Raw genomic sequence first — 19,678 nt, forward strand, 5'->3', positions numbered from 1 at the left:
AAAACAGATTTTTGAGAAGGTCCTTTATTTCAATAACTGCTGATAACTGCTGTGTTGTGCACCTCACAGTTCCAGTAATTTTTCTGATCGTCATTCTCCCATTCATAGCCCTTCAGAAAGATCAGCCGTGACTAATAAGCATTCATTTCCTTCTCTTAGACAGCATCAAAAGCAGCTGTGTCACATGATAACCCCAAGGTTATACAAGTGACAACAATGTAGACAATTAATGTCTTCATTGCAGACGTTCCCTTTGGTCTCTCCACCTCTCCCAATTCTGCACCACCTTCTCGCTTTTCCAATTCCAGGATCAATAACCTGCAATGATAACTCTCTCTTCAAAAAATGCTGGAGTAACTCAGCAGGTCAGGCAGCATCTTGGGAGAGAAGGAATGGGTGACGTTTCGGGTCGAGACCCTTCATCAGTCTGAAGAAGGGTCTCGACCCGAAACGTCACCCATTCCTTCTCTCCCGAGATGCTGCCTGACCTGCTGAGTTACTTCAGCATTTTGTGAATAAATACCTTTGATTTGTACCAGCATCTGCAGTTATTTTCTTATACTCTCTCTTCAAAAATGCTGTTATGACTCGCCAACATTTTCTGATATTATTTCAGATTTCTGGCATCTGCAGGGTTTTTTTTTTTGTATTGCAATTGCTTTCAAATAAAACTTGTTGAAATCAGCTATTGATTCTGTGACTGAAGAAAGACCACCCTTGAGAGTGAACAAGTGCTTCAAATTTCATTCCCACAGAGGCACACCTGCTAGCACTGTTGCCTCACACCACCAGGGACCCGGGTTTGATCCTGACATCGAGTGCTCTCTGAGTGGCGTTTGCATGTACTCCCTGTGGCCATGTGGATTTCCCCCAGGTGCTCCTGTTTCCTCCAATATCGCAAAGACATGCAGGTTTGTAAGCTAATTGACTTCTTTAAATTGGTTCTAGTACGTGTAAGGAGTGCATGCGAAAGTGAGATTACATTCAATTAGCGTGATTGGGTGATGGATAGTCAGCGTGGACTTGGTGGGATGAAAGGCTTGATTCCGTGCTGTATATTTCGATCAATCAACATCTAGGTTCTAATTTTAAAGCTTTGCAAGCTGGCTCCATTGGAAAATGTTCATCTGCCCCCTTGATGGCATTACTGACTTCTTCCAAGAGTTAAAATAGAATACCAAAAGCTATCTTGCCTTCTGTGAGTCTTTGAAGCTTAACTTGCTGATTTCTGTTCAGTTTTATAGATGTCTTTTGAACTTTGTTTCTTTGAGCTCAGTATTAAAAGGGAAAAGAGCAAGAGATACAGCTGGGTTTTTAGTACACTTGTTGTGAGTTTACAGGGGGCAGGAGAACAGGGGTGGCACAGTGGTGCAGCTGGTAGAGCTGCTGTCTCGCTGCGCCAGAGACCCAGGCTCGAACCTGCCCACGGGTGCTGTCTGCGTGGAGTTTGCACGTTTCCCCTGTGTCAGCGTGGGTGCTCCGGTTTCCTCCCAAAGACGTATGGGTTTGTTGGTTAATTGGCCCTCTGTAAACTGCCCCTAGTGTGAAGGGAGTGGATGAGAAAATGGGACAACTTAAAACCAGTGTAGGTTGGTGGTCGAGGATCGGCATAAACTTAATGGGCCAAAGAGCCTGTTGCTATGCTGCAGCTCTAAACGAAACCAAACCATTTACCAGATGTTCTGCTGCAAACTTATACAGACTTTTGGAAAGTAATTAAAGACATCACAATGAGTTGAGGTAGAGTAAATGGCGAGGGCAGTATTTGTGTCTGAATACAATGGCTTCAATCTTCCCAGTCCTGACCTTGAAATATTATCAATTCCTGGATTGAATGTCATACAGATCTCCTGAGAGCAGAAAGCTAGGCACCGTACTGCGGTGCACCAACTGATTTGAAGATTGCTTCTTGGAATGCCTTAATAATCAATTTAAAAAGACACAAAGTGTTGGAGTAATTCAGTACGATAGGCAAAATCTCTGGAGAACATGAATAGGTGACGTTTTGGGTCGGGATCTTTCTTCACACTCAATCAATATAAGGCCTCTTCAAGCGTGAACTCTTTGATCATTGGTTATCCATGTTTCACAATTGGGAAAAGGGAAAATCAGAAAGGAAAAGCAATTAAATTAACTCAAATTTACAGTTTTCAGCATGCGTAGAAAAGAGTTTTGAGGTGACAGTTACTCAGCCCTGACATCAGGATGGGATCTAAGATAATCTGAAGACCAACTTGACCTTAATGTTGCTATTAGACAGCCTGCAGACAAGGAAGGAGAAACCAAGGATCAGAGATCAAGACAGCAAAAATGAGGTGGAAAGGCGAAGCCATTATTCAAGGTGCACTATCTGCATTCAGGCAAGTAGGAATGAGACGAGTTCAGTTTAGTTTATTGTCACATATACCGAGGTACAGTGAAAAGCTTTTGTTGTGCGCTATCCAGCCAACAGAAAGACAATACAAGATTAACCATACAACTACATGAAGCTAGAAGATAGTGCAAAAATACCTGGAATGGTAGGATTTAAAAGTGAATTGTTCTTTGCATCTCAATAATTCAACTCTATTTGCCTCGAGGGTCTCTTCACTCCTAGGAATGTCTGAACAACACAAATGCAGCAACCATTCTCTCATGTGACACCATTACAAAATGTCTACTAATTTTGTACAATGAAATAGAAAAAAGAATGTTCTGCAATTACTGTCCCTGACATGTTTAGGAGCTACGTATAATGAATATAATTGTGTTCACGGATACAACTGCATTGATGTGAAGTGCCATGTGCATTCTGAATAACAATAGAGTGAACAACAGACACACAAGGAGCAATCCTCGCATAACGTGGGTGTATGAAGGAACAAAAGATTACATGCTTGGCAACAACAGATGTTTCCTAGAATGAGTCTTGGGCCTGACACCCGATTGTCAGTGTATTCTGTGCAGAGCTAAATCAACTGTGTAACAAAAAAAAAAGCAGCCCTGGGCAGAAACCTTTAATTCGTTTAAAAAAAATCAAAAGTAATTCACGAGTGGCAAGCAGGACCCAATGTTCCTGAACTACAAAAAAATAAACAGTCACTTGTCCGATAATGATGGGCGAGTCTCATCTGAGTTTATGAGGTAGGGAATAGACACAAAAAGTTGGAGTAGTTCAGCGGGACAGGCAGCATCTCTGGAGAGAAGACGTTTCGGGTCGAGACCCTTCTTTGAGGTAGGGAACAGAGTCATAAAAAGGGGGCAGAGGGATTATAAAAAAATGTGTACTCTCACAAAGCAAGAGACCTTTACAATCAGAGATTGCAAAGATGGAAAGGTTTGTTAAAATTGAGGAGAAGTTAAAAGGAGATTAGGAGGCCAAGCAAAGACAGATGTTTAGCATCAGTGTGGGACTTTCAAGTTCTGGATTGCATGCGTTTTATTTTCCCAGACCAACAAATCAGGAAGATACTCTTGTTGACACACTGTGTGAAATTATTTAGAGTTTTATGTAGGGTGTCTTCATACTCAGTCCAGTATTTGATACCTAGCACAGGCTCCTGTTACTGCAGCCCATGTCCCACCATAAACTTGTAACATGTGGCTTTGTATCCTCCAATGTTAAAGGCTGATTGAGATTGTTCATCAAACTGTGTTACTTTACAAACTAAGTTTATTTCTGACCCCAGAATCCTGACATCAGAAAGCATATCAACCCATTGAAATATATATTGTGATATTTTAATCTCGGAAAGTAATGGAGTAAACCCCAAGAATAGGCAATAACTGAAACAGATGCAAAATGCTCACCTTGTGGATATGAAATGGGAGCGAGGGCTGTTAACTAATCTGCTCTAAACAGACCCATCACAACATTCCTAGGAGACAGCACGTTACAAATGTCAACGTTCTAAATTGTTGAATTTTGTTCACCATTCGTGTGGACTTCCAGCAGTTTTATTTTCACATACCAATAAAGGGGAAATAGAAGTGTTGGTGTGCTTTCTTGGTTGATGCTTCAATGTGGTTGGTCCATGACTGATAATTGGTAACATTTGTGTTAACAAATTTGAAGCTCTCAATTATTTCCACCTTGACACCATTGATACTGGTTAGGCATGTACTCCATCCACCACACTTCCTGAAGTCATCATGGATATTTGATGTTTGGTGCAAACTGGGAGCCTGCTTCCATGCTGTATCGCTATGAAGTCTGGAGTTGTGCACAGAAACTCCAGCTTTTTGCAGCAAATTCTGATTATCCAGTTTTCACCATTGAAAAGGCAGTGGAAGGAGATTCCATCATAAATTAGAAAAGGGAAGATAGAGAATTGAATGGAAAAATATTGGGGAAAGACAGAGCAGGAGAACTAATGGAAATATCCTTTCCTCACAAGGCAAAACTGGGCCAAATGACTGCCTTCCTTCTGTGCATCATTATTCTGTGAGCTTGCTCATGGGTCAAGTGAATCCAGAGGTAAATTTGGATATAGTCATAGAAACATAGAAACATAGAAAATAGGTGCAGGAGTAGGTCATTCGGCCCTTCGAGCCTGCACCGCCATTCAATATGATCATGGCTGATCATCCAGCTCAGTAACCTGTACCTGCCTTCTCTCCATACCCCCTGATCACTCTAGCCATAAGGGCCACATCTAACTCCCTCTTAAATATAGCCAATGAACATGTATATATAATGTTAGAAAATCAGCCTCCCCACCCCCCCCCCCCCCCCACCTACCTCTCTCACTCTGATGTGAAATGGCCATAAACCCCCCACCTACCTCTCTCTCTCTCTCTGATGAGAAATGGCCATAAACCTCGTCTGCTGTCAGGACCTCTTAAAACACAAATACTGGATTTCACAGAGGAGCTGGAGAAAATCTCTCACAACACCCCAAGGAGTTCTGATGCATTGTGAATAAATGCTTTCTAACAGCTACACATGAAGGTGTATTAAATCATGAGGGGAATAGATAATGCGCAGAGTATTTTCTCTCCCCCCCCCCCCCCCCCAGGGTAGGTGAATCATGCTCTAGAGGGCGCAGGTTTAAGGTGAGAGGGAAAGGATTTAATAGGAACTCGAGAGGCAACCTTTTCCACACTGAGGGCGAGGGTTTATGGAATGCGTTGCCAGAGGAAGCTGTTTGAGGCAGGTACAACTCCAACATTTAAAAGACATTTGGACAGGTTAATGGATAGGTAAGATAGAAACATAGAAAATAGGTGCAGGAGGAGGCCATTTGGCCCTTCGAGCCAGCACCGCCATTCATTGTGATCATGGCTGATCATCTACAATTAGTAACTGGTGCCTTCCTTCTCCCCATATCCCTTGATTCCACTAGCCCCTAGAGCTCTATCTAACTATGAGGATTATGAGTAGGGGTCAACTGTGGGGAAAATGGAATTAATTTAGTTGTGCCATCATGATCAGGACTGGTTTCTGTGCTGTATGACCTTATGACCCTACATGAGAAGATAACTAGAAATGATATTTCCCTATTGTGTTATCAGTTCAGAGTGCAAAGATAGGAAATTGCGATCTTTACAATTCCCTTCAGAATGACCCAGGGATAGTTTTGCAGGATATGGAATAGGGGTTATGGAAGATTTTTGGCTGCAAGTAGAAATCTTTATATCTAATCCAAAGTGTCAGCAAGTCAAGACTGTTTGTTAAAGCAGTTCAGAGAAGCTTTATTGTTTAACTGGGACTGAACCTAGCCTTGGGGCATTTGTTCCAGGTGAGTCTAGGGTGCTTCTTACGTTGAGGCATTTGCTTTTCTAATCACCAATGGATTAGTCAAATCTCATATGATTTTCTAATAGAGAGCTTGAAGCCTACTCAGATAAATCAGGATTAAAATGATAAACTGTATTTACTCAGTACTTGGTTATGATAGGGGCAATTAGGAGATCCAGAGCAGGGTACAGGCAATCCAGACAGTAATCCAGTCTGTGAATGAACAAACTGATCACAAGACGCTGCGCCACACAAGAAATACTGCAGCTAATTTCCCAAAATATGCTGGCAGGGTGATGTATTAACGTCAGGCTCCCTGAATAGCAGCTCAGTCAGATTACCCTCAGCCAATACGCATGTCAATTGCTGTTCCCATAAACTAAAAAGCAATTTCCACTTAATGTATTTTGCTCAGGCAGCCAGCAGTCCGCATTACTTGGTTACTTGGCCCTCTGAGAGGACAGCGTGGTGGGGTGGGGTGGGGGGGGGGAGAACCACTTGGAAAATCCAACAGTCTATGTGTAACTGACATTAAGTATTAGGAGGGAGGGGTGGAAACAAAGTGGCAAGTTGACATTGGGTGAAATCAGGACACAGGAGACGTCTCGGGTTGGGACCCTTCTTCAGATTCCAAAAAAGGATTCCGACCCAAAATGGCTCCACTCACTCCACAGAAGCTGCCTGAACCGCCGAGTTCCTCTAGCACTTTGTGGATTTTTTCCAAGATTGCACCAACTGCAGTCTCTTGTGTCTCTGTTGAATGGAAATAAGGTTGTTGTACGTGGCGAACCTAACCGCCACCAATCTATTTCCCGATTACAAATCATTTCATCTTATTAATTGTTCTTAATTTGGAAATATCTGCACGCACAGCATCCCACTCAAGACGACGAGTGGCAATGCTGCAATGCCAATTAAGTCAGTGGTTATTAAATAAGGAAGAGCCTCAACTGCGTCTTTGTCATTTATCCTTACATTTGATAGCTTGATGTCAAAGGTTCTGCATTAAGTATCTGAAGATGCTTCATTACTGCAAGAGCTGGCATAATGACGTTTTATCATTGTTGGCTGACATCCTTCTTCCAGTCTTTGTATTTCAGTTATTAGCAAATTAGGATTCCAAGTGAAGAAGTGTTATCAGTTAAAATAAACACCCTGTAACTGCAGAGGAGGAGGACTAGGTTATGGAATACTCAACTATTGTAACTGGTCACTGGTCTGTGGTGAGTGAAACTCGTAGGGAGTGGCTGCATACACTGGCATTGTCTGGTGGCACATTTTATAACGCATGATACGACTCTTTCATCTCCCTTCCATTGACAGCAGGAGTGTGTCGAGCTAGCGTTTCATTACAAGGTATTTTGTTAACGAGGGCGATTGTGTTACGGGGAAGTTTGTGTTCCCACACAAAATGAATCCATCAAATCCCCTTCCTTATTCTGTCAAAGACTCAACATACAGTTCAGGTCGATGTCTTAACATTCCACGTCAGAAGAGCCCAGAGCAGCTCATTCATCAACTTCTATTCAAAAACCTACTACTCCACCCTGCCCATTGCAAGGACTCAATCACTTTCAATTTCTCCACCTCCACCGCATTGGTTCTTTAGATGAGGCTTTCTACTCCAGGGCATCTGAAATGTGCTGTTCTTTCAAGAAACACTGCTCCCCCCCCAAGCCAATGGATTTTCCAGTTTCAGATAATCCAAACCTCCTGCCCCTTTTGCTCTCTTCATATGTATCCTGACCCTCCTGCACACAACAGGAGGTGCAGGAGTTGGCCATTCGGCCCCTCGAGCCAGCTTCACCATTCAATATGATCATGGCTGATCATCCAGAATCAGTACCCTGTTCTTGCTTTCCCCACCATATAGACAATAGACAATAGGTGCAGGTGTAGGCCATTCGGCCCTTCGAGCCAGCACCGCCATTCAATTTGATCATGGCTGATCATTTTCAATCAGTACCCCGTTCCTGCCTTCTCCCCATACCCCCTGACTCCGCTATCCTTAAGAGCTCTATCTAGCTCTCTCTCGAATGCATTCAGAGAATTGGCCTCCACTGCCTTCTGAGGCAGAGAATTCCACAGATTCACAACTCTCTGACTGAAAAAGTTTTTCCTCATCTCCGTTCTAAATGGCCTACCCCTTATTCTTAAACTGTGGCCCCTGGTTCTGGACTCCCCCAACATTGGGAACACGTTTCCTGCCTCTAACGTGTCCAACCCCTTAATAATCTTATATGTTTCAATAAGATTCCCTCTCATCCTTCTAATTCCAGTGTATACAAGCCTAGTCGCTCCAGTCTTTCAACATATGACAGTCCCGCCATTCCGGGAATTAACCTAGTAAACCTACGCTGCATGCCCTCAATAGCAAGAATATTCTTCCTCAAATTTGGAGACCAAAACTGCACACAGTACTCCAGGTGCGGTCTCACTAGGGCCTTGTACAACTGCAGAAGGACCTCTTTGCTCCTATACTCAACTCCTCTTGTTATGAAGGCCAACATTCCATTGGCTTTCTTCACTGCCTGCTGCACCTGCATGCTTCCTTTCAGTGAATGATGCGCTAGGACACCCAGATCTCATTGTACGTCCCCTTTACCTAACTTGACACCATTCAGATAATAATCTGCCTTCCTATTCTTACCACCAAAGTGGATAACCTCACACTTATCCACATTAAACTGCATCTGCCATGCATCCGCCCACTCACACAACCTGTCCAAGTCACCCTGCAACCTCATAGCATCTTCCTCACAGTTCCCTTAATTTCTTTAGCCCCAAGAGCTAATATCTAACTCTCTTGAAAACATCCAGTGAATTGACCTCCACTGTCTTCTGTGGCAGAGAATTCCAGATTCACAACTCTCTGGGTGAAAGCATTTTCCTCATCTCAGTCCTAAATGGCCTACCCCTTATTCTTAACCTGTGACCCCTGGTTCTGGACTCCCCCAAAATGGGGACATTTTTTCCTGCATAAAGCCTATCCAATCCCTTAATAATTTTATATGTTTCTATAAGATCCCCTCTCATCCTTCTAAATTCCAGTGAATATAAGCCCAGTCGATCCAGTCTCATATGTCATCCATCATATGTCAGTCTCGTCATCCCGGGAATTAACTTGGTGAACTTACGCTGCACTCCCTCAGTAGCAAGAATGTCATTCCCCAAATTAGGAAACCAAAACTGCACACAATACTCCAGGTGCAATCTCACCAGGGTCCTGTACAACTGCAGTAGGACCTCCTTGCTCCGCAACTCAAATCCTCTCGCTATGAAGGCCAAACATGCCATTTGCTTTCTTCACTGCCTGTTGTACCTGCTTGCTTGCTTACAGTGACTGATGTGCAAGGACACGCAGGTCTCATTGCACCTCCCCTTTTCCTAATCTGACACCATTCAGATAATAATCTCCCTTCCTGTCCTTGCCACCAAAGTGGATAACCTCACATTTATCCACATTATACTGCATCTGCCATGCATCTGCCCACTCACCCAACCTATCCACGTCACCCTGCAGCCTCAGAGCATCCCCCTCGCAGCTCATACTGCCACGCAGTTTTGTGTCATCCGCAAACTTGGAGATGTTACATTTAATTCCTTCGTCTAAATCGTTGATATATATTGTAAATAACTGGGGTCCCAGCACTGAGCCTTGCGGCACCCCACTAGTCACTGCCTGCCATTCTGAAAAGAACCCGTTAATTCCTGCTCCTTTCTTCTTGTCTGCCAACCAGTTCTCTATCCTCGTCAATACCCCACCCCCAATACCATGTGCTCTAATTTTGCACACTAATCTCTGTGTGAGATCTTGTAGAAGGCTTTTTGAAAGTCCAGATACACCACATCCACTGGCTCTCCCTTATCCATTCTATTTGTAACATCCTAAAAAAATTCCAGAAGATTAGTCAAGCACGATTTCTCCTTCATAAATCCATGCTGACTTTGACTGTCACCACCTTCCAAATGTGCTGCAATTACATCTTTCATAATCGACTCAAGCATCTTCCCACTACCGATGTCAGGCTAACTGGTCTGTAATTCCGTTTTCTCTCTCCCTCCTTTCTTAAAAAAGTGTGGTTACATTAGTTACCTTAGCTACCCTCCCGTCCAACTTTACCCCCCATCACCTTGTTTCTCCCCCACAACCCCCCACCTCAGTCCTCCTACTGGGTTCACTCTTCTACCCCCCTCACCACTGCCCTCCCTGTTATTCCCATTTGCCACCACCACCTTATTCAGTTCCACTCCTCATCCTTTCCTATATTCTTGAGTCCACAGCCTTTTGTACTCCACTTATCACTTCCCTGTCTCTGTTGCTATCGCCACCCTCCCTCCCCCACCCGAGGTATCTGCCAAACACTCCTTCTCACCTCGAGCCATCTATCACATGCTAACTCTTGCCCCACCACTCTCCCCCCCCCTCCCCTCCCCCACAGTGCTTTCCTCTCTACTCTTTCATTCTGTATGAAGGGCCTTGACTCGAAAGATCGCCTGCCCATTTCCCTCCACAGATGCTGTCTGATGTGGGAGTTCCTCCATCTCTCCATTTTTGCTGCAGAATCCAGCATCTGCAGTCCTCTGGGCATCCTAGTTTTTATTCAATATTGTATTCTTCAAAAAGCAACTCCAGATTTAAAGAGTTCCACTTCAACCGCACAACCAGCTTTACTAGCACCGTCCCTTTGATCGCCCACAACTGCTCACAATTCCCACGATGGAAACACATGGAGATAATGAAACGATAAAAATGTTACAAAAACTACTCAATGATAAATTTCAAAACCTGCATCACAAACGCCTGGCAGCACCCCAACAAGCTACATTACTGAATGACTGCAGCACCAATTACTTCATGTTTATTATTTGCTGCCAATGGCTTTTAGATTATTGTTAACAGATTTCCCTCGCTGCATAAAAAGACATTGCGGATGCAATCAATTTAAATTCCCTTTGATACTTCGGAGAATAACTCAGGTGGTTGGGGGCATTCATTAGATGGGAGAAAGATACACAGGGGCAGCAACAGATCTGAGCTGTCATTATTCTGTCCATCAGTGCCCAACCCATTGCAGGGAAGTTTATAATCCTCTTGGCAAAGTACATTCAACCACATTCTTTGTATTTGAAGAATCTCAGCATTGATCATCCCGATTAGTCCCCAAAACCCCCTTAAGGCTTAGTAACACTGAGCCTCGTGTTTTACAACATAAAGCGAAGGATTTAAAATTGGCAGCATCAGCAATTAAATCAGCAATTTTGCAGTGTACCCGCATCTGATATTGACTACCAACTAGTTCTTTCTTCCACCCACTTGGATTCATCCTGTCATGCTTTCTTAACCATTTTCAGACTGGGAAAGCCTTGTGTGCAGTCAATAGACAATAGGTGCAGGAGTAGGCCATTCGGCCCTTCGGGCCAGCACCGCCATTCAATGTGATCATGGCTGATCATCCACAATCAGTACCCCGTTCCTGCCCTCTCCCCATACCCCCTGACTCCGCAGTTTAATGTAGATAAGTGTGAGGTTATTCACTTTGGAAGTAAGAATAGAAAGGCAGATTATTATCTGAATGGTGTCAAGTTAGGAGGAGGGGGAGTTCAACGAGATCTGGGTGTCCTAGTGCACCAGTCAATGAAAGGAAGCATGCAGGTACAGAAGGCAGTGAAGAAAGCCAATGGAATGTTGGCCTTCATAACAAGAGGAGTTGAGTATAGGAGCAAAGAGGTCCTTCTACAGTTGTACCGGGCCCTGGTGAGACCGCACCTGGAGTACTGTGTGCAGTTTTGGTCTCCAAATTTGAGGAAGGATATTCTTGCTATGGAGGGCGCGCAGCGTAGGTTCACTAGGTTAATTCCCGGAATGGCGGGACTGCCGTATGTTGAAAGGCTGGAGCGATTGGGCTTGTATACACTGGAATTTAGAAGGATGAGGGGGATCTTATTGAAACATATAAGATAATTAGGGGATTGGACACTTTAGAGGCAGGAAACATGTTCCCAATGTTGGGGGAGTCCAGAACAAGGGGCCACAGTTTAAGAATAAGGGGTAGGCCATTTAGAACGGAGATGAGGAAGAACTTTTTCAGTCAGAGAGTGGTGAAGGTGTGGAATTCTCTGCCTCAGAAGGCAGTGGAGGCCGGTTCGTTGGATGCTTTCAAGAGAGAGCTGGATAGAGCTCTTAAGGATAGCGGAGTGAGGGGGTATGGGGAGAGGGCAGGAACGGGGTACTGATTGAGAGTGATCAGCCATGATCGCATTGAATGGCGGTGCTGGCTCGAAGGGCTGAATGGCCTACTCCTGCACCTATTGTCTATTGTCTATTGTCTATTGACTCTGCTATTATTAAGAGCTCTATCTAACGCTCTTGAAAACATCCAGAGAATTGACCTCCACTGCCTTCTGAGGCAGAGAATTCCACAGTTTCACAACTGCACCCGCACTGCTGGATTCTCCAAGACAAGCGAGCTTCCAGTAATAGTGCAGAGAAGGCACGTGCAGTGGACGAATCCCAAATCCAGCCACAGACTGGTTGCTACATCTGGCTCACCATTCAATGCCATTGCGTGACTGTGGACGCATGCAAATAATAGACAGATAAACAAATGTGCTATCCAAGAGGAATACATCGTTGCCGCTGCATTCACTGGGAAAGAGGATAATTACCAAGAAATATAAAATTGTTTTGTAATTTACCTAGGAGCAACTAAGAATTACAGGCAGTGTCAGTAGAGTTATCTACAGACATACACACACCAGTATTTTTGTGCCAGATTTGAGAAAAGATTCACTGGGGTTTGATATTCTGTGGGTATGCCCAGCCTGGAAGGTGGTGATGCTAATACAAATGCAGCTGACAGCACAGAACGGAGGACAAATGGAGCACCGTGACTATATCTGCAGGGTTTGTACGCCAAAGCGTCCATTTATGAGAGGGGTTATGTACATAAAGATATAAAGCTGTGGTGGCTTTTAAAACCATAGTGTACGATAATTTGGCCAGTTTAAAAGGTTCCTGAATTTACAGTGCCTAATGTAATTTATTATCAAAGGCGATAACATAGCCTTCAGTTTTCACACTGACCATGTAATGTCCAGTTAAAGGTTTGGAGCTCTGCCAGGTATGGTTTCCATCCCCAGCAATTGTAGAGGCAGCAAGTCTTAAAAGATTAAATGACCTATCCTTCTCACAAAATTCTATCGGCGGTGTGCCCTTGCAAAATGTACTAACCTTTGAATTGTATCTACCACAATAGATATATTTACCCAATTCTCAGAGGTACAATGCAAGAGCGGGCATAGAATCAACAGAGAAGACAGAGTGACACGAAACATGACAGTCAACCATATAAGATGCTCTGCTGGCAACAAAAGCCATCACTAGCTTCAACTGTTAGAAGGAACTTAATGACCCTGAATTAGGCCACTATCATCTGCATTCAATCGGTAACTGAAGCTTTGTTTCATCACTCAGTCAGTGCAGCAGAGTTAGTTGCAGATTTACAACACTCCATTTCTTTTGTCACATTGATCGTGTGCTAGTAATTTGCTTGGATCGCATCGACATCCAGTGGGAACCTCAAAATAGAAACTGTTAATGTTTCAATAACTCACTGTGTGTGTCCCTGACTATGAAGTTATGCTCCTTTTACAGATATGGATGATTGTATTGGAATGCCATCAACTGCATTCTGCTCTTTCAAACAAAGGGAGAGAGCTGAACAGCTATTTACTCAGAATTAAAGGTGATGAACCCAATTCTCTGGCAAAGATTCGTTCCAACATTGCAAACAAATAAACAAATACTACCCCCCCCCCCCCCCCACACACCCAACAGAATGAAAACACCACAGTTGCAGAAATCAGAAACATTAAAAATACCAGAATATTCGGCAAAACAGGCAGCAGCTGTGTAGAGCTAGGTATTATTTCAAGTTTATGACCTTTGATGGAACTATCAGAACAATGGCAATAATAGATTATCAACCCGCAGTTTTAACCACTGCCCTCCCTGCGCCGACACTGCCTGATCTGCTGTTGTTTACATGGTTTCTCATGTTAATGGGCACCATTTGTCCTGACATTGGGGGGAAACTGAACAGTTTGCACAAGACTGCAATAAGAATGGAAGAACAGATTATTGGTGCACAGGATCCGCCAGGAGAAGAATCATTGCTGCAAACTAAATCATCAGTCCCACAACTTCTCAACAGTGTCATCAATCAATAGAATGTTTCACAGGGCAACTTCACAAATGTGGATTCTATTTTTCCTCAGAATGGAGCATATTTGATTTGATTAGTTTCTTCACAGTGACTGCTTTTGCAAAATAAAATGATAGACTAGACAATTTATTCCAAGCGTCAGAATTTTATTCAGCAAATAATCCCAGGGTTGGTGGGGCATGTGGGGCATGAGCTTTCAACCTGTTCTGTTGTGGTTTTATTAGTTCACACATTGTACTGCTCTTCGCCTGGAGTCGGTTGTAGAGAGTCAACACCAAGACAATCAGTACTCTTTTGAGGCAAGAACATAAACATTAAGAGCTGACGTAGGCCATGTTGCCCCTCAAGCCTGCCTCACCATTCAATACGATCATGACTAATAGGCCCCAAGCCTCATATCGTCTTCTCTGCTGATCCTCATAGCCCTCGATTCCCCAATTTCCATGAATTTGTCTACTTCCTCTTCAAAATATCCCCAATGATCAAGTCTCCATTACTCTCCAGGTTGCAGAATTCAGCTACCCTCTACAAGTTGTTCCAAGATACCTCAATTTTAAATGACATCCTCCTAATCTTAAACTCCATTCTCTTGTGCAAGGTTCTTCCGCTCGTGGAAACATCTTGAGATCCACTCTGCCATGACCTTGTACAAGGGGGTGCTTGCATGTTCAATAACGTCACTCTTCTTAATGTCGAGGAATAGAGAAGTTATTTACTCATTCATGATAGGACAACCCTCTCATCCCAGGAATTAGCAGAGAGAATCTCTTTTGGACCTCCTCCAATGCCTTAAATAATGGGACCAAAACTGTGCCAACTGTTTGTGTGACTAACATTCCAATAGTAGCAAAACAATGCTCGTGTTGTAGCTCACCAGTCTCTGTAGCAATTCCCAAAGCTACTTGGTTGTAACCCAAATTGACGCTGGTGTTACTATCAGGTGAGCACCTCCATACTTCTGCCTTCTATTCCACTGAATGAAAACTTCCTCTTAACACCCTCCAATTCAATCGAACATCAATGGATCTTGGAGTCTCAAAGAACTGCAGCTGCTGGAATCTTGCATGGAACACCATGTGCTGGAGTAACTCAGCAGGTTAGTTTGCATATCCATGTCCTCCAGAGATGCTATGTTTTGGATTGGGACCCTTCTTCAGAAGGATTAGTCTGAAGAAGGGTACCAACCTAAAATGTCACCTATCTACCTCCTCCAGATATGCTGCCTGGCTCATTGAGTTATTCTAGCACATAGAAACATAGAGAAACATTAAAAAATAGGTGCAGGAGTAGGTCATTCGGCCCTTCGAGCCATCACCACCATTCAATATGATCATGGCTGATCATCTAAAATCAGTGCCCAGTTCCTGCTTTTTCCTTTAACCCCAAGAGCTAAATCTATCTCTCTCTTGAAAACATCCAGTGAATTGGCCTCCACTGTCTTCTGTGGCAGACAATTCCACAGATTCACAACTCTCTGGGTGAAAAATGTTTTCCTCATCTCAGTCCCAAATGGCCTACCCCTTATACTTAAATTGTGACCCCTGGTTCTGGACTCCCCCAGCATTGGGAACATGTTTCCTGCATCTGGCCTGTCCAATCCCTTAAGAATTTTATATGTTTCTATAAGATCCCCTCTCATCCTTCTAAATTCCAGTAAATACAAGCCCAGTCGACCCATTCTTTCATTATAAGTCTGTCCCGCCATCCCGGGAATTAACCTGGTGAAGGTACGCTGCACTCCCTCAATAGTAAGAATGTCCTTCCTCAAATTAGGAGACCAAAATTGCACACAATACTCCAGGTGCGGTCTCACCAGAGCCCTGTACAACTGCAGTAGGAATTCCTTGCTTCTAAACTCAAATAAATCCTCTCGCAATGAAGGTCAACATGCCAAGAGCTTTCTTCACTGCCTGCTATACCTGCATGCTTATTTTCAGTGACTGACGTACAAGCACATCCAGGTCTCGTTGCACCTCCCCTTTTTCTAATCTGACACCAGTCAGAAAATAATCTGCCTTCTTGTTCTTGCCACCAAAGTGGATAACCTCACATTAATCCACATTATACTGTATCTGCCATGCATCTGCCCACTCACCCAACCGATCCAAGTCACCCTGCGGCCTCATAGCATCCTCCTCGCAGCTCACACTGCCACCCAGCTTTGTGTCATCCGCAAACTTGGAGATGTCACATTTAATTCCCTCGTCTAAATCGTTAACATATATTGTAAATAACTGGGGTCCCAGCACTGAGCCTTGCGGAACCCTATTAGTCACTGCCTGCCATTCTGAAAAGGACCCGTTAATATCTACTCTTTGCTTCCTGTGCCAACCAGTTCTCTATCCATGTCAATACACTACCCCCATACCATGTGTTCTAATTTTGCACACTAATCTCTTGTGTGGGACCTTGTCAAAGGCTTTCTGAAAGTCCAGATACACCACATCCAATGGCTCTCCCTTAATCCATTATACTTGTTACATCCTCAAAAAAATCCAGAAGATTAGTCAAGCATGATTTCCCCTTCATAAATCCATGCTGACTTTGACCAATCCTGCCACTGCTTTCCAAATGTGCTGCTATAACATCTTTAACAATCGACACCAGCACCTTCCCCATTACCGATGCAAGGCTAACTGGTCTATAATTCCCTGTTTTCTCTCTCCCTCCTTTCTTAAAAAGTGGAGTTACACTGGTTACCCTCCAGTCCACAGGAACTGATCCAGAGTCGAGAGAACATTGGAAAATGATCATCAATGAATCCACGATTTCTAGGGCCACCTCCTCGAGTACTCTGGGATGCAGACCATCAGGCCCTGGGGATTTATCGGCCTTCAGTCCCAACAGTTTACCTAACACCATTTCCTGACTAGTGTGGATTCCCTTCAGTTCCTTGCTCCCACTAGATCCTTGGTCCACTAGTATTTCTGGGTGATTGTTTGTGTCTTCCTTAGTGAAGACAGAACCGTTTAACTGTTCTGCCATTTCCTCGTTTCCCCATTATAAATTCACCTGTCTCTGATTGTAAGGGACCTACATTTGTCTTCACTAATCTTTTTACATATCTAAAGAAGCTTTTAGAATCAGTTTTTATATTCACTGCATGCTTTATTTCGTGCTTTCCCCCCCTCTTAATTAACCCCTTTGTCTTCCTCTGTTGAGTTCTAAATTTCTCTCAGTCCTCCGGTTTACTGCTTCCTCTGGACAATTTATATGCCTTTTCCTTGGATTTAATTGTGTTTTAATGAAGGGATCTTGCTTCAATTCCCTTATCTTCTTCATTGGTCGATCCTCATTGACATCAGCTACATCCAGGCTGGTGAATGCCCTGTATCTCGGCAGTAATACGGCTGATTCACGTTCAGTCTTTATTTTCAATTGCACAAGACGCGGTTTTTTAAAAATGTCACTCGAGGTCAGGTGACTGACTCATTGACTTCATTGGAATTCATTGACTTCCAAGGGAATAAAGTGGATCGCTTTCTAAATTTCCATTGTCGACTCCCATCTCTTCCTACAACCCATTGTCTGGGCTTCTTCACATATCCGACTAGCCATCCTCCCAGTCCACACACATTTACCAAATGCAGCCAGACACACCGTCCACCACATCGTGAGCAATGTTGTATAAAAACTAATAGCAGGGTAGGGGACAAACAGGAAAATAGAAATAAAGGGGAGGAAAGTGAAAACTAGCAGATGAGAAAATAAAACAGCATGGTGCTGAGCCTGTGTGTGCCAGTGGCTTTCTGAAATAATTAACAGCTCTTATAATTATTAAATCCAAGATGCTGGAAGATAAAACTACAAGGTAGTGTAAAGGTGGCATGTATTGCAAGGGGTGGAATCAAGGGATATGGGGAGAAGGCAGGCACAGGTTACTGATTGTGGATGATCAGCCATGATCACAATGAATGGCGGTGCTGGCTCGAAGGGCCAAATGGCCTCCTCCTGCACCTTTTCTATATGTTTCTATGTTTCTATGGGTGGGGACTGACACTGGAGAGATGGGAATGTAATTCCGTTCATTTGTATTACAATCATGTCCAATTAGTTGATCTAAACCCATGGGGCAGTAGCAGAGGTTGAAATGGCCGTATGCATTGTCAAGGTTTATGGATGGATGGATTACTAAACTCGCAGAAATCCTGATTGAAATGCAGTAGCGCCGAGCAGGTTTGGACAGCATGAACCAGGAGGGAGAAAGAGGGGGGCTACTCAGTATTCATCCAGCGACTCGCGTGAGGAGCTAAAAGGATCAATCATAACTGCACATCTTTCACCTGCTGCACTATGATCGCTTGCAGGCAAATGACCCTTTCCCATCCCACCGCAGCGGGACACCGCCCGCGAGTGGGAAACTGCGGACACCTCTCCCCTCATCCCCACACTACGCTACAATAGAACGACTCCAGGTGCTAAACCCATTCCCGGGGCAGTTCAGTCTCAATCCGCAGAGATGCGGCTGAAGTTCCCGCTGTCCTGGCTGATGCCCGTCTCCTCTTCCACCTGACCCCCTTCTCTCCATCCCTCCCTCTGTCTCCCCGTGTACATGCTCTGCACCGTCGCCAGTGTCCCGCAATGCCAAACATCATTTGCAACAAACATTCAGATGCAAAAGAAAAATAACCGGGCTGCTTTCCCTCCCTCGGATGCGCGGCTAATCAACCCCGTGAGTCAACTGCACCAACCACTCCATCTCTCCAGCCCCGTTATCCCCACTTGCATCTGCAGCCAAGGACCACACATTTCACCCCTCTCCTCCTCCTCCTCCTCCTCCTCCTCCTCGCTCGCATTGTCGATACTCACAGCCCGCAACTCCTGGGTGCGATCTTTCATCTCTCCGGTGTCCTGGAAGCCCGGCTCGGATCGGGAAACGCTCTGGCCGCGCAGAGTGCACAAACTCAGCAACAGAGGATGGGGATGGCGATGCCGGGCTCTGCGGTTTCTCTCCCCCACTCACCGGGCGAAGGAGGCGGCTCCGAGGACTGGCAGCTGCCGCCAAAGCGCATGTCGGGGCGGAGCCCGGCAAGGCTCACTTTGCACACAGGGGAAAATAATGACAAACATATATTACTGGCATCAAAAATCTGACACAGGACTCTCTGCAACTTGCATTCAAAGGCTGACCACAAAAGGCAGTGAAATCAACACATGGCGCTCTAAAATTAACAAACATTATGAAATTAACGACGATTTTTTTGGTGTGAAATGAACGCATGAAATGACTGCAAGTGTCGCTATACACGATGGAACTAACGTTAAAATTAAGTGATTTTATATTAAGTGAAATTAACACGACACGTTGTGTCATTAACGATACAATTAACACGATCTATGGTGGAATTAAAGATTAAATTAACATAAAAACACAATTATATCAACAGTGAAATTAACACAACTTTCAAATTTACAGTGCAATTAGCGCAATGCATGGTGGAATTAGTGAGATTACATTAACAGGAGTATTGGGTCCGCATATTGAGAAAATTAATATCTGTGAAATTATCACAACAGTGGAAATGAAAATCCATGAGATTAAGTGTGATATCAACAGGAGAGATTAACAGTGAAAGTAAAAGTGAAATTAACAACACCGTTTGACAATAAATTTAACACAGCGCTGGTAAAATGTGGAATTGCCACTTGACAGAATTAACAGTCATTTTAACACAACACATGGTGGAATTGACAGTAAAATTTACAACACCCTGTGAAATTTACCCAACAT

General features: G+C 44.0%; 1 protein-coding gene across 3 annotated transcripts in view; it reads right to left on the reverse strand.

Moving 5' to 3' along the window:
* LOC144606536 (syntaxin-1A) overlaps window positions 1-18,918 on the reverse strand; it is a 204,683-nt gene extending 185,765 nt beyond the window's left edge. For all 3 annotated transcript variants that reach the window (XM_078422788.1, XM_078422789.1, XM_078422790.1), the window contains exon 1: window positions 18,757-18,918. In XM_078422788.1, coding sequence (XP_078278914.1) covers window positions 18,757-18,786 — 30 coding nt within the window. In that variant the 5' untranslated portion in view covers window positions 18,787-18,918. The remainder of the gene's footprint in view (window positions 1-18,756) is intronic.
* Window positions 18,919-19,678: the final 760 nt, after the last annotated feature.

This window comes from Rhinoraja longicauda, chromosome 26, assembly GCF_053455715.1.
Source record: "Rhinoraja longicauda isolate Sanriku21f chromosome 26, sRhiLon1.1, whole genome shotgun sequence".
Taxonomy (NCBI): Eukaryota; Metazoa; Chordata; class Chondrichthyes; order Rajiformes; family Arhynchobatidae; genus Rhinoraja; species Rhinoraja longicauda.